The sequence below is a fragment of the Heterocephalus glaber genome, unplaced genomic scaffold (genome assembly GCF_053883595.1).
Source record: "Heterocephalus glaber isolate CG9 unplaced genomic scaffold, H.glaber_assembly_v1.0 deba00001497, whole genome shotgun sequence".
NCBI classification, from domain to species: domain Eukaryota; kingdom Metazoa; phylum Chordata; class Mammalia; order Rodentia; family Bathyergidae; genus Heterocephalus; species Heterocephalus glaber.
The window spans coordinates 18,165,254-18,180,978 of NW_028258320.1; the positions used below are offsets into that span (position 1 = coordinate 18,165,254).

At 53.2% G+C, this 15,725-nt stretch overlaps 1 protein-coding gene across 4 annotated transcripts in view; it reads right to left on the reverse strand.

Moving 5' to 3' along the window:
• Positions 1-15,725, reverse strand: part of Tspan15 (tetraspanin 15) — an 85,264-nt gene that overhangs the window by 49,614 nt on the left and 19,925 nt on the right. For 2 of the 4 annotated variants that reach the window (XM_013072931.3, XM_004846186.4), the window contains exons 2-5: positions 9,857-10,042; positions 8,600-8,674; positions 3,461-3,556; positions 1,397-1,513 (exon numbers count right to left, since the gene is read on the reverse strand). In XM_013072931.3, the coding sequence (XP_012928385.1) occupies positions 1,397-1,513; positions 3,461-3,556; positions 8,600-8,674; positions 9,857-10,042 (474 nt within the window). The remainder of the gene's footprint in view (positions 1-1,396; positions 1,514-3,460; positions 3,557-8,599; positions 8,675-9,856; positions 10,043-15,725) is intronic. The other 2 variants (XM_021259507.2, XM_021259510.2) reach the window with 2 other exon arrangements.

Below are 15,725 nucleotides of genomic sequence, written 5' to 3' on the forward strand. Positions count from 1 at the left end.
CCACACTGGATGCTGTGCTGTTTCTCAACCAGGCCAGGGCAATTCTCACCCCAGGTCCTTTGCACTTGCCATTCTCTCTGCCGGAATACCCTGGCCCCAGACACCTGAGTGGTTCCCTCCCTCACTGCCTTCGGAACCCTCCTATGGAAAATAGCAATGCTCTGTGCCTCTGCTTTCTCTCCTTAGCATTTATCCACTTCTTATGTACCCTCTTTTTCTTCTTTGCCAGTTTTCCCCACCATATCATTTCCATGTGGGCAGAGACTTTGTGTGCCTGCTGTACCCCGCAACCTGGAAATGTGCCTGGCACATAATAGATCCTCCACCAGTATCTAAGGAATGAATGAATGACTACAAGTTGGGCTTCCATATCTCAGCCTGACACTCAGTGCTGTTCCCCTGAGCGAGGAAGTTCAGGACAACTGCTGCAGCCCCCTGAAACCCCGAGCTCCTGCACAGCACTCTGGCCCAGAGACCTACCCTAAAATGGCAGCTCAAGCTTCCAGACAAGTTCGCTCCAGCCCAGCCTTTTTAGGGCGAGTGCACTTGGCACTGCGCCCACCTCCTGGGCGAGGCCCCACTGCAGCTGCTGGGTTTACAGACTCAGGCAGTGGGCACCAAGTGGCAGAGATGTCAGCACAGAAACTTTCCATGACTGCTGGGGAGTGAGTAACTGCATGGCTTTCTGCTTCATTCCAGTCCAGTAACCAGGCAGTTTCTGGTTGTGAGTTATACACAAGGATTGACGGAGTAGTGACTGCACAAGACAGCAGCAGCCCAAGTGACTAAGCAGGCGACAGCAAAAGCCAAGCTGGTGGGAGGCAGAGGCTGACATTTCCATCACAAACTCCTCCTGGGTGCTGTGTTGCTGGGGGGGTCACAGGAGACACCTAAAGTGCAGGCCCCGCTCTGCCTGAGGCAATACTGCAGAGCAGTGGACCCCACTGAGCTCCGGGCCTGGAGGTTGCTGCTCCCTGCCTCTCCTGCGGAGCACAGGGCTGCAACAGCCACCTGCGCTTCATCCCTGCCCTGCCACCCTCAGGCGAGACACCTAACATTTCCACGATCTCCTAATCTGTAAAGTGGGTGAATTAATAGCAGCTACCTCCCATGTCACTGTAGGGTCTGAGTTAGTTACTAAAACCAAAAAGCCTGGAGCAGACCCGCAGGAGCTCGATCGATGCTGACTGGCCCCACTCATAAAGACAAGACCTCCACACCACCCCCTTGGGCCCTCCTCAAAAGAGCCCCCAAGGCTCAGGAAGCCTCAGCTCTGGCTGCTACCTCCTGCCTGCCTGTCCCTGACCCTCACCACCCAGGTCCCTAGCCTCAGCAGCACCTGATCAGCAGGGTGGCCTTGTGTCCCCACCCACCCCGCAGGGTCAGAGAGCACTACCTTGTTCCTGAGGCAGCAGGTGTAGGGCACCCCACAGGCCAGCGGCCCGGGGGCACTGCAGTCATGGTACTGGTTTTTGCTCCAGTCTTGGTAGTCTTCTCCGCCACAGCACTTGAACTGAGAAAGACGGCAAACAGAAAAGAGGAGTTTCCGGTCAGAGGCCTGGAAGGGGCCCCAGGAGCCGGTGCAGTTTGTTACATGGGTCACCCTGGTGGGAGAATGACAGCAGGTACATGACAAGGCTGTATGCTGTGAGGTCAGAACTACCCAGGAGTGGCATGGCCATCCAGGAAGTAGCACCATCCTGTCAAGACAGGTAAGCCAAGGGCTGCCTTGGGGTAGATATCAGGGTGGTGACTGGATGCCGGAAGGAAAATCCCTCCTTGAACATTGAACTACCCCTTCTTCATCTTCATGTCCCTGGTGTCAGGGTAGAGAAGAAGGCCTTTATGGTCCCCGAGACCATGGTCCTGAGGCAGTCCCTTCTCTGCTGTCCTCAGAGCACAGGCAGCAGCCTCAGGCTCTTCCCTGAATTTCGCTGTCCGGCCACTACACCCTGCACCAGCACCCACTCCCAAGGGCAGCAGCCAGCAGCTCTCTGGAGGCACTGGCATGTGCTGGGCATAGTCTGGACTCTGGACAGACAGGTCAAGCAAAACCAGGGGAGGGAGTCAGAGTGAGTGCTACACAGGGCAGGAATGAGAGCCATGGTCCCCAGACATGGGGACAAACGGGTAAGGAGCAGGATGGGGTGACTTTAGGTTGGGTGTCGGGAAAGGCCCCTCTGAGGAAAGGTCATTTTATCTGAACCATGAAGAAAAAAAAAGGCAGTCAACACATGCAAAGGCCCCGCACAGAAATGAGCCTGTTTCAGTGGCAGGTACAAAGGCCAATGGGTCTGGAACAGAGTGAGCGAGAGAGGCAGGGTGAGGCAGAGAAGATGGTGCAAAGCTGGGATTGTATGCTGGGAGCAGTGCGAGGCCATGCAAGGAGTGCTGTGCTAGGAGGTCCTGGAAGCAGCACAAGCCAGAGACTCTCCTGAGTCCCCAGTGTCCTTTAGACCACCAGATTTCAAGGTTTGGAAGTGCCTGTCTAAGGTAGAGTTCAAAGGGCATTTGCTTTGCAACCAGACAAAGCCTCCATTCAAATCCTCACACTACCATCCCAGGTGCGGCTGCAAGCAAGCTCATCAGCCTCTCGGGGCCTTAGATCCTAGTGTGTGACCACCAAAGGGGCTGTGCGTAAAGCACTCTGCCAGGGCAGCACCAAGCAGGTGCCTGGTGGGCGTTAGTCACTCCCACCCCACCCAGAGGCATGAAGTCCCCACCCAGCTGAAGGCTGCTTCCAATAGAAACATCTCGCCCTACCCGAGTGTGAGTACATGTGACTTGGCTGTCCCCACCCGAGCTGGCAGCACAGCACTGGCAGAAAAGGCCTCCCGGAGGAGGCTGCACCTGTTCTGACTACAGAGGGCTTGGAGCCAGGGCGCTGGGCGTGGTGAGAGGCTGGTTTGAACCAAGGGCTGGTGCAGTGACCAGAGCAGCTGAGCTCCCAAGGTCATGTCCCAGGAGGAAATGCCTGGCAGAGTGTGCCAGTGGCTGTCCCCATCCAGGAGCATAAGGATGACCCTGCGGCTACGCTTACCAGGGCCTTATCACCGAGAGCCTGGCCTATTCTAAGCTCTTTCTTCCTTTTTCTTTTTTCTTTTCCTCTCTCCAGTACTGGGCATTGAGCCCAGGGTCTGCACAAAGACCTACATCCCAAACCCTTTTCAATTTTTTTGAGCCAGGGTCTTACTAAGTCACCAAGTTGCCCAGGCTAGGCTTGAACTTTCTCTCCTCCTGCCTCACCCTTGCAGAGTGCTGGGGTCATAGGCGTGCACCCCCACATCCAGCTTCTTCTAAGCACTTCTGCAAGAAGTCAAGGTCATCCTCACAGCAATGCCACGGGCAGGGACTGGAGCCTCGGCACTAAAGGAGAGGGATGCCGAAAAGCACCAAGGACAGGGGCTGGCACTGACTGCTGAACAAGGTCCCAGATGGGGACAAAGCCCTGGGGGCTCACCTGCTTCTGAACAAAGTCCATGATGTTTTTGAAGTCTAGGTCGTCATAGTAGTTCTCAATTCCTCTTCGAATGTTGTTATTCAGAAAGTCAATGGTCTATTATAGAGAAGGAGACATCACAAAGGAAAAGAACCATGCGCAGAGACTGACCCTAGAAGTTTTGGAAGTCAGGCTTGGTGAGGGCACCATTTGATTCCCGGCAGCATCTGTGGCACCAGCAAGGAGGGTCCCCTCCATTTCCCACCAGATTCCATAACTCCCTACCACATGCCCTCCCCGCCCCCAGATGCCTGAGGGCCTCTACTACATCACCTCTACAGCCCCTCTCCACACTTCCACCATCCAGCCTCAAGCTTTACAGAAGAGGAGACTGAGGCCCCATGGGAAGGGGACCAGTGAGGGGGGTCACAGAGCAGGCTGGTTTGGGCCTGGTTGGGGCTGGAATTCGAGTTTTCTGACTTCCATGGGCCTCTCTCTCCATCACTGTGGTGCTGGGGCCCACAGACCTAGCAGTCCCCTCCCAGCCTGGGCAGGGACAGGCCCCACAGAGAAGAGTGCTGGCACATTGCCCTCTCCCAGTCACGCTGGGCTTTCTGGATCAACAGCCCAGCTGTTGTGCCGAGATCCGGGGCACAAAGGGGCCCACATCAAGCAAGGGTGGGGGCGGAGTGTGGGCTGCCCAGCTCCATGCAGGCTGCAACAATCAGAGCTTTCAGAGCACTGAGGCAGAACATCAGCAGAGACAGGGACAAAGGAGCATTCTTGGCTCTATTGCCAAAGAGGAGCCAGACAATTCCTGGGGGTGGCATCCTGAGATACACAGAGACATTAGGGGCCAGGTTCCAGGCCCCCTCACAGTTCATTTCCCCTCTCTGGGCCTCAGTTTCCCACTGTGAGCCAAGCCCCTATGCCTCTCTGTAAGACATGATCCAGATCTGAGGGCCAAAGACGAAGCTGAGAGGGGCTGTCCAGCCTCCCTGTCAAAGATATGGTCCCTGCAGTCACATCTGTTAACTTCCAAGCCTTCCTTTCTCACCTGCAAAATTGGGAGGCAACCACCTCTACCTCACAGGGATGCTGTGATTAAACTGTACTAAAGCTACGGAAGTGTTAAGCAGGATGCCAGGAACACAGTAGGTCCTGGTATTATAAACTTTCCACTAGTTTTCCAGAAGACAGACACCTCAGGGTACCGCCTCAGCCCCACCATGTCCTGAGTGGGAAATGGGGATTCCAAGGGGAAACTGAGTCCCCAACTCTCATCCGAAGACCTCCTGCAATATAGCCAGCCTCTGGGTGAGGGTGGTGGGGCCACCTTCACAGACATCCTGCAGCCCGGAGAGTGATGTCACTTGCCCAAGATCACCCAGTGGCCACTAGCAGAGAGCTGCTGAGACCAGGGTGCCAAACTCCCAGCCTGACACCTTTTAGGGTACCAAGTGAAGACCTCATGGTTCAGATTTGAGGTCATCTCTCCAAACCATCTCCAGTACCGGAAGAGAGGAACAAAGGCCAGGGCCACCTCCTCCCCGAGACCACACTGCTCAGAGCCAAGGTGACAAGGAGCCCAGAAGGAAAGAGGGCACCGGGCTCTGCAAGAGGCTCAAAACTCATGGGCCACAGCCCTCATCAGTCTGACCTGTATACTGGATGGACCAGCTCCCTGCAGCCACATGGCCTGGGCACAGCAAGGACCTGCCAGGCCTCAGGCCCAGGACAGGGAGCCTCTCTGGCCTTCCATGCCTGCTCCTCTGGGTGGAGAAGGGACAGGCCAGCTGGCTGGGGCACGGGAGGTGTGTGGGGTCAGTCTGCCACCCAAGGTGGGCCAGGGAATGAGCTCACAGCTCACAGCTGCTGGGCACTGGGGTGGCACCAGTCTCAGAGTCACACCTTGAGCCACGCCTTGTTGGGCTGCTTTCCTCCACATTGAGGGCACTGCAGCCATAGCCGTGGCCCACTCTGGCCCTCTGTGCCAAGTCTGTCCCACTCCCGGCCTCCCATTGGGTCACTGTGCCCTATGGACACCCTCAGAGCTAGTGACAGAGTGGAATGAGGGCGGAAGGCCTGGCCCAGGGAGGCAGAAAGGGCAGGGGGAGGCTATGAGCATATGAGCATATTTGAGGGTGCAGACTCTGTGCCAGGCCTTGGTGAGAGTCAAGCAAAGGAAAGGGAGGGAAATGGGCCTGAAGAGCAGAAGGCCCTGGGCCCACGGACAGCCGCTGCCCCAGCTCCCACGGGAGAGAGATCTTTGGGTCATGCTGGCTTTTGCAAGTGTGTCTGCTTCTGTGCTTCTGTGCATATGCGTGTGTGGGTGTGTGCGTGTGCACGTGTGTGCATGTGAGCACAGGAGGACAGGCAGGTCACCAAGGGCTTCCTGGGCTGTGGCCACTCGGAAGGGTGGCAAGGAAGTCTCATAAGGGGACAGGTTGCAGTTTGTTAACTGTAAAGTGCTTGCTAATGTCGGCAGCTCCAGTAGTGTTCTGAGGGACTCCAAAGCCAGTCAGAGGACATGGCCTGCAGGAGCAGGCATGAAAGAGGTTTCCACTGCAGCTCTCAGAGGCCAGGGACACCAGTGTCCCCATGCCCAGCTCTATACCAGGTCACGGCAGCAGGGGCAGCCCCAGCGAGGACTAGAAAGGGCCTCTCATCACGTGCCAGCAGGGCCTTGGTGTCACATGGGCATGGCTAACCGAAGCCAACAGTAAGCAAACATCAAAGGCCACCAGGTTTTTCAGAGGTGGGTCATAGAGACTCCAGCCTTCATCGTCACCATAAAGACACGCTCTGACGTACCCTTGTGTGACAATTGTTCACAGACCTTCCTCACTGCACAGATGCTGCCCAGCACCCATGAGGGAAGAATAGTGAAGAACCTGAACAGAAAGGCCTTGCTGGGTATCCCCACCCAGCCCATTCATGGTTGTCCTGTGCAATGAAGTGGGCAGAAACCCCAAAGGACAGGGTTCGGGGAGCTTCCTGATAGCTCAACACGCAAAGGCTCTGCACTCCTCCTCCCAAGCCTCGCCTTTCTGTGTCCTTTGAAATATCCTTTCTAATAAACTGATAGTAAAAGGGTAATAAAAATCCTTCATAATAAACAGGACTCAGTGCTTCCCCGAGTTCTTAGGCCTGCATGAGCTAATTAACTGAACGCCAGAAGAGGGTTATAGGAGTCCCCATTTATAGCCTAGTGGTCAGAAGCACAGGTAAAGCCACCTGGGGCTTGGAAGTGGCACCAAAGGGGACAGTCTTAGGGTCTGAGCACCCAGCCCATGGACCCAACGCCATCTCCAGGTGGACAGCATCAGCACTGAGCTGACTAAAAGGACACTTTGCTGGCATCTGCTGTAGGACTGAGGGCTAGCTCGGCACATGAGAAAAGTCCCACATCCGGGGACCACAGAAGTGACCTGGGCCGTCAGCATGCAGGAAGAGAAACTGAGTTTGCATTTGTTCTTTTCAACAAACACCATGGCCCACTCCACAGAGCTGAGAGCCCTCTCACAGCTGCCCACCAAGACTGCCACAAAGGTCACCCCACCCAAGGGAGAGGGACACACTTCACAGGCCATGGCACCTGCAGAGTGTGGAGACAAATGGAAACTCACCCCTGACCACAGGCCCACGGCTCCCTGAACTACAAGGACTGAAAGGCCCAGGGGACTTCCAAGGCCTCAGCCCACTCCCTCACTTGAAAGACCTTCATGTCTTGGCCCTCATTGACCTATGGAGCCTGGAAAACGGCAAATCCAACAGCCTTGGCAAAAGCATGCTGGGACTAGGCCTGTTGCTCAATCAGGAGCAGGCTGTTTACTAAGGCTGTGAAAGCTGCTAATCACAAACTCTCCCTGGGCTCCTGCCAGGAAAGCACTACCCCCAACCCTGGAAGGCACAGGCTGGCCAGGAGCCCTAAGCGCTGCACAGAATAGCATCCTTAAGTGCAAATGAACAAACATCTCCCTCCCCTCAAGCTGCTGGGAAATGAGCTAGTATCCTGGATCTACTGACTCAGAGCAGAGGACCAGCAAAGTAGAAAAGAGGAAAAGAGAGGAGCAGAGAGTGAGACGGGATTGGAAAGCAGCTCTGAGCTGTCTCCGCCTTGCTGTGTGCTCTTGGAAGGGCTCCTTAACCTCTCTGAGTCTTGATGACTCTACAGGTATGATGAAAACTGCCCTTCCTCTATTCTGGGGATCACCCTTGGATTCCAGGGGTGTCGACTTGCCTGGAGTTAGGTTCCACTATAGGAGGCCTGGGCAGAGCAGACATGGTCCCTTTCCCACAGGGCTGGGACACAAGCCACACCCAGGAAGAGTGTGGCAGGGGTCAGACACTGCACTGGTTGAGGCTCTGGCTTTGGGACAGTGTCTGCTGGCTTGGGTTCAATTTCTGGTGAGAATGATGCTTCAGCTGGAGCTCTAATCCACCCTTCCAACAGCAACTGGAACGCCAGGAGCCAAGCTGTGTTACAGGCTGGGGTGCAGGCAGGAAGTGGACAGAGAGACCTGGGCTTCTACAAATGTGCCCTGCACCTCGAGCCCTGACCACAATGCCAAAGCAGGACGAGGACAAAGGAAGGAGGCTCAGGGAGAAAAGATAGAGCTCTGGGTTAGAAGTGAGCCCTACCCACCACTCACTTCCTGCGGGGTCTTGGACAAGAGGAGCTGTGCCTAAAACAGGTCGGGTTCTTCATACTCCTTCTTTCTTCCAATCCTCACCGCAAACTCTGTGCGCTAAGAATCGTGACCCCCTAAGGATCCAAGAGGTCACGTGATGCCCAAGGTCACATAGCTAGTATGAAGGGCACATGTGTAGACTGGGATGAAGATTTGAAGGCCAGGAGCCATGAATACCTTTCCAGCTCCGTGAGCCCCTAACTCTGCAAACCCTGCTGGGAGTGGGATGCCCAGACGCTGCCCTGGAAACCTGTCTCCTTCCTTCACTCTTGAGCCACATCAGTGCTGCCTCCAAAACATACACCAAATCCTGCCATCTTGGCCAGGCCCACTGCCTCCTGCAGCACAGAGAAAACTCTCTGGGACTTGTCCACCCTGCTCACTGTAGCACCCCACTTTGCAGCCCAGGGCCCACATAGCAGGCACTCAGTATGCACAGCATCCATAAATGAACCCTCAGGCCCACCTGGTTCCGGAAGATCAAGGCCACCACACCACCAATGAGCTCCATTATGAGGCAGATCCCAAGGATGTACATAAACTGGAAAGCAAAATTCAGAGATTCACCTGAGGTGGGGGGGGGGGCGCAGAGGATGGAGACAGGGCAAAAGGAAATGTCATCTGCTCTGAGATCAAGCACAGTAAGCAGCTCTCAGCTCCTGGGCCTTCTGTCCTCCCAACCTATGTGGGAGGATAGGATGTGGACAGCTGCACCCAAGCTGCCCCAGGCGGATGATCATTACCAATGTTTGTCCCAGGGGTCCTTAATGGGGTCTTGGTGGACAAGCTTCCCCATCCCATTCACCCAAGGGAAGAGCTCCGCCTCACCCCAGTATAGCCAGCCCCAGAGGACAGACCTGGCTTACAGGGAAGGCTGGGGCATTGCTTCTAGCCCCCACCAACTACTTCTCAAAAGTGGGGAAGAGAGGTGCTTGAAGTTTAGAAGATACACACCCCATCCTTTTATTAGAAATCAGGCATGATCCCAACAGACTCCAGCAACTTCCGGCCTCAGGCAACACCAAGATCCTGTTTCTATGGGATCACAAGGGTTCCCGTAGGCGGGAAGATGATGAGACACACATGTGAGTGTGGAGTGTATGGATCTGCCTCCCTGGTACCCCAGCTTTCGGGAGCCAACCCTCACCACAGTTTGGGGATGCAGGAAGGGTTGACAATAGCTGTGACCTCAGGATGGGTACATGACCCCAGCTGGGCCCACCAGGATCCTGAGACTCTGGCCAGAGTAACCAGGAAGGATTCTCTGGGATCAGAAGCTATCAGAACTCTGCCAGCCTGAGGCTGCTGGTGCCCACCACACAGGAGGCCTGAGGATGACACTAGATGGGAACAGTCTCCCTGGGAGGTGACTATCCAGGCTGTCGGGTGAGCTGATGACTCACCACACCTCCTTTTGTCCATCTGTGCTTGCTCTCATTCAAGTTTGGCTTCTCCCATTGCAACTGAGGCTCCGGAGGGACACAGAGTTCCATAAGCAGCAACAGTACTCAAGTCTGCTTCTATATGCAGGTGTGGGGTGGCCTGGGTCCCTCCTGAGCCCCGGTCCATGGGCAGACCTCAGAAACCCTCTGAGGAGCTAAAGAAACTGAGTTGCCCAGGGGCCCAGGGCCAGGGTCCTGGACTTTTGTGGAGACCCAAGGAGCCCCCCATGGTCATACCACCACCACCACCACCGGGATGAGGGTTGGGGGCGCCAACTCACTGCTTGAAGAAGGCACAGGTTGTCCCGGAGGGAGGCCAGCACACCAATGAAGGAGACGATGAACATGACGACCCCCAGGAGGATGAGGATGATGGCCGGGGCCAGGAAGGCACTTTCCAGGGTTTTGTACTTCTGACGCTCCACCTCCGCATAGATCCCCACGGACAGCACCAGGGCCCCGATCAGCTGCAGCAGGAGGTGGCAGTGAGGAAGCAGGAGGGCTCCAGGTGGCCTCTGAGCTTCCAACAAAGAGCCTGCCTAGGGCTGTGACCCTGGCATTGGGGGGGTCCCGCAGAGGGACCACACATGAGGGACCCTGATATGGGCTGAACTGTTCCCCAAAAAAGCCCTCTGCTGAAATCCTAGACCCCAGTTCCTCAGGACGTGACTATATTTGGAGATAGGGCCTTTAAAGTGGTAATTAAGTTAAAATGAAGTCACCAGGGTGGCCCTGATCCGAGAGGACCAATGTCCTTTTAAGAAGAAGAGATTAGGACACAGAGAAAGACCACATGAAGACCAGGAAAAGAGGGCCATCTACCAGCCCGAGAGAGGCCCAGGAAGAAACCAACCCGGTCACACCTGACTCTTGGGCTTCCAATACCCAAAACTGTGAGCTCATTGGAGTCTAGGGTGTAAGCCACTCAGTCTGTGGCACTTGGATGGCAGCCGTCAGAGACTAATAGGGACCATGCATGGAGATGCTACCTTAGAGGAGAGCTGCAGTGGGGGCACTGGTGGGGTCAGAGAACATGAGTTCAAGTCCAGTTCTGCCAATTACTAATCCCAGACATCGACCACTGTGTCTGTGTTCCCATCTGAAAAATAGGTATAACACATTCACTGTGGCCCTGCTCACCCAAGGCTCTTTGCAAGGCTGTAGCCAAAATAACAAAGGTGGACACTCTAAACCTGAGAGCACAGAGCCACCAAGATGTCTATTAGACAGACAGGGGACCCAAGGGACATTTTGGGACTGCTCAGGGGAGCAGACTTTTCATACAATAACATAAATATGGAATTTACTTTCAGGATGACCATAAGGAAAGTCAAAAGTTGGAGTGGGGAATTTTGAGAGGATTTTCATTAAAATTCCTCATTATCAACATTTCTGACAGTGGAAACACTGTACACACTAACTTTCCATCAGAAAAACCCAGGCTCCTCACTGCTGTCAAACATACCCAATGCATTCACCCCAGGGCCTTTGCACAGGCTTTTTGCACCACTTGAAAGGAAATCCTCCTGATACATAACTCACTCCCTGCTTCCTTCTTTGTTCAATTGTCACCTGCTCAGTGAAGCCTTCTGGGAGCTACCTTATTTAAAAGTGGAGAGTCCCTCCCCATAAAATTCTTCACAGCTTTTTCCTGTTTTATTTTCCTCCTTTGTATTCACCAACATTTAACATACTACATCATTTCTTTTACTTTTTTAATTGTTTGTCTTCTCTGCCGGAACATAATCCCCTTGCCAGGAGGGATTTTTTTGGGATTGTTTTGGGCATCTGCAGCCCACTGACAGTACCCACACTGGGGAAGTACAACAGATGTTTATAATCGATGTGCATGAACAAACGTGAGCCAGACTTTCCCACAGACCCCTCACCCCCACCTCCTGATCCTGAGTCAGTCGCTATTTACCAGCCTCCTGCCTGTCCAAAGATCCTGACCATCCTTCTGGGCCACTCATTCCAGAAGGCTGGGCAAAGTCACTGGGTCTTCCCCACTGAGTCCAAGAGATCTCGGAGAGCAAATGGAAGCTGTGTGCTGTCAGCTCAGGCCCAAGAGGAAGTGGAGAAAAATACAGTCAAGGGGGTAGCAGCAGGATCCACCTGGCGCATGGCCGTCCAGTCACCATCCGGAACGTGGAGAGGCCACCTTTCACTTACGTACATCTACCCCAGGCTTCAAGTGGCCACAACGGGCTCCTTCTTCATCATGCCTTCCAGGATATCCTCTTGGCCTTCTACAGGGTGCCAAGGCCATCCTGAGTAAAGGGAAGTGGCTGCTTCCTCCTCAGCTTTGACAAGTGACGGGGATCCCAGAGGTCACACAAACAGAGCTTACAACACAGAAGCAGCCTTGGCAGCGGATGACCAGGACCGGCTCTCCTGAGCCCAGCACCCTCCTGTATTCCAAGGCTAAGAGCCCTGGTTTGAAGAGATAATTCCCCTAGCTGCACCAGGACCCACTTCCTCAGTGCGGAAGGAATGTCTCTAACACACACATGTCAGGACGAAGTGGCCTCCAGCCACCTATTAACAACATGGTCACATCAGGAAATTTAGGAGTGAAGGGATACCAGCAAAATCACCCAGGCACACTCCACAGGCAAACGGTGACACAGAAATGGAATCTAGAATCTACCACTGAGAAAGATTAGCCAGAAGCTCTCAGGTCAGTCACACTCCCAAACCCCAAACATGGTAAAATAACTGTTCAGCGCCAACCTCAGCCTGTGGGCCCTGTGAGAATAACACCAAGCCAATTCCCACCTTCTGCATGACTCCCCCTGGGAGGATCCCTCACTACACCCTGACCTGAATGAGACGAAGACCCAGGAGCCTCTGCACGCAGGAGCTGAGGATCAGGATTCAATAAGAACCGCAAGGCACAGTGAAGTATTCAGGGCCCCGGCATGGAACAAAGCAAATATTCAAGGACCCTGTGTTCTTGAGGGCGGCAGCAAGATTTTATCTTCTACTGTAATGAAAAGTATAATCCTCACTCTCACTGAACTCACATGACTATGCCATCCTAATATGTTCCACGTTGATTCCCTACACTCTCGAGTTCTGTTTCTTGTTGTACAGAAGGCTCCTCTTCTCCAGCAGGATGAGCACGGTGACCCTGCCGTCTCCCCCATCCCCAGCCTGTCCCCGTTCCTCCTTGCTGCCTCAGCCTGTGCATCTGTGTTCAGGTGCTCAGCTTTGGAAACTGTACCCCAAATCCCAGAACTGTCATTGACCCCAATTCTGGGGCAGGGCCGGCCTCAGCCTCCTGAAGAAAGGCAGTCAGTGGCTCCTATTTTTACAGGCTCCCCAGAGCCCCAGCATCACTCCAGAAAAGCTTTGCTGGTAGAAAACAAAACTTCCCTGGGTCTGATCTCATTCCCCTATTAGAAAGCACTGCCACTTCCTTGCTGGTTGGCTTTGTGACATTTCCAGACCACAAAAGCCATGGGAAAAGCACATGGCCAATGCAAACACGGGCCTCTCGACTCCCCTGCCACCATGCGCCGAGTGCTCATAGGCCCCATTTCTGATAGGCCAGGCCAAGCTTGTGTGGCTCCCTAAACAACCCAGACCCATCCGGGCTCCCTGTCCAAGTGTTCCGAGGGGCACTGGGAATGGGGAGAGGCTGGCATGAACCTTCCCAGGAACTTTGAAATTTCCAAATGATATTTACATCTCTAATGACATCAGTTTATCCATCTGAGTATAAAAGTATCTGTCAATGCCAGCATGCAATCCCAACTCCTCCTCTCCACTAATTATAGCCCTTTCCAGGCAGCCAGCCACTCCAGCCCCGGTGCAGGAAGCAAATGGCCTATTTGTCAAGCAGGACAGTTTCAGCTAAACAAGACCAGGGCTGGGGGAGCATAGCATGCCCATTTGGGGCCACAGAGAGAAAGAGCGTGTTGCTGGCAGCCCATAGGGCTTTGTAATCAGGGAGCACCCTCCACAGGCTGCAGAGGAGGCCTGTCACTCACGATGTCTCGGGTCCCTTCTGAGCCGAGCAGCCTGGAGCTCAGCTTCCTCCTGTGCAGGGCAGGCCCAGCTCTGTGCAGCTGCTGGGAAGCTCTCCGGCGCCTGTGTGACCTTCAGGAAGCATCTGATCATCAGTCTCGGGTGGCTGACCCCCGGCTGGGGCAAGATTATGCTTAAAGGTCTCTTTTCACCCCAAAAGCCATCAACTGGGCTCCAACTGTGTTCCAGGGTCTGTGTCAGGCTCCAGAGAAATCGGGAGAATCAGAAGACTAGCTATGGGGGGAGGGAGAGGGAGAGAGCCCAGAAATGATAGTCTTATAGACGGAACTCAGGGAGTCTTTGAACTGGGCTGGAGGAAAAGGTCAACCCTTTCATTTCATTCACCTCTGCTGTTGTCTGGCTCTTGAATGACTCCCAAGGGCTCATGTGGTAAAAGGTTTGCTCCCCTGGGTGGCACTGTAGGGAGGCACTGGAGGCATTTAAAGGTGGGGCCTGGTGAGAGGTCTTCAAGGCTTCCCTTAAAGGGGACGATGGGACCCTAGCCCCTTCCTCCTCTTTTTTGCTTCCCTGTCCACAAGGTGAGAAGTTTCACTCTGCTTCATGCTGTCCTACGTGGTGCTACCTTGCCACAGCCCAAAAGCAATAGATCATGAATTGGGGAGTAAAGGAATGTCAGCAAAATCACCAATAGAGCATGAATTGAAAACTCCAAAACTGTGAGCCAAGATAAACCTTTTCTCTTCTTTTTTTTAAAATTTTTTTTGTATATCCTTTTATTGGTACATTTTAAGTACACAATATAATGACATTTGTCATTGGAAATTTGCACCTTTACATACTCTCTTGGTTCTTATTTTTTCCCCCTTCCCCTGCCCTCCCTTCAACCCCTCCATCTCTCCCTATTTACAAAGACTTTGTTTCCATTTTTTCATTTTCTCATATTAATTCCATTCCCTTCTTTCCTTTCCCCTACCCCTCCCGCTTCCCCTTCCCCTTTGCCCCTTTTCTTCCTATTTCACATTATCTATTATACCTTTTAGTCCTTATTTACACTTTCAGTTTCTCACACTAGAGAAACTATTTGGTATTTACACATGTGTGTCCTGTACTTTTTCTCTTCTTAATTTGATCATCTTGGCTATTTCTCACAGTAACAGAAAGCTGACTAACAATCTTTAACTGAAACATTCCTTCCATTTTGAATGTGGGGAACAAACCAAGGTAGTTAACAGTACCTGTGACTTTGTCTCCAATAGAAATCACATTACAGTTATTGCATGAGCCTTAAAATGTCACTAACATTCCTCATTCAGCATTACAGCAGTACTAGACTCAATGCTAGATCTTGTGATTTAATGCAGTGGTAAAGAATCACATTGTTACTGTATCATAAATTCAGTTTTACTATATTTTAATAATTTTATTTCAATATAGTTGGTTTGGTTTCTTTTGTAAGCCTGTACATTTATTTTCATGTATTTAAATATCTTGTTCTGAAGAGGGGTTCACAGACTCCCCCAGAGAGCCAAAGGGGCCTCTGGTACAAAAAGTGAAAAACTCCTGGTCTGTGAAAAGCAAGATTTATTTCCTGCCATGGAGAGGTACACAGCGCTCTGGAATTGGAACGAAAGTGAGAGGAAGATGTCAGAACTGGATGGGTCTCCTAGGAAGCCCTAGGACCTGCTTCATTCTAGAACCACTCACGGAGCACTCCAGGCCTCAGAGCTCTCTGCTGGGCCCAAACAAAGCACTTTTCAGAGCTCCTAGCTTGCAAGTAGATGGGGAATAAACAGCCCATCCCCAAGCCCTGGGGGGGATTTAAAATAAAGCAGGGCTGGCATGGCCCTGGTTCTGGCCAGGTGAAACCCCGAACTTCCCCTTCATCAACCCTGAGACCAATCCCACCTGACCCTGGACCAAGCCCACCCTAGCTCAGCACACTTTTGTCCCAGCCTCTTCTGCACAGATCAGGGTGCTGCAAGAGGCAAACTAAAAGATGGGAGAGCTAGCACTCTGGATTCCACCCATTAGCTCAGTGCCCCTGGCCATATCATGTCCCCTCTCTGGGCCTCATTGTTCACCTGTGAAATAGTGAAGCTCTGTCATCAACAGAGCAAGTATTCTGAGCCATTAGCCTGCCAAGTGCTGCTCCACGTC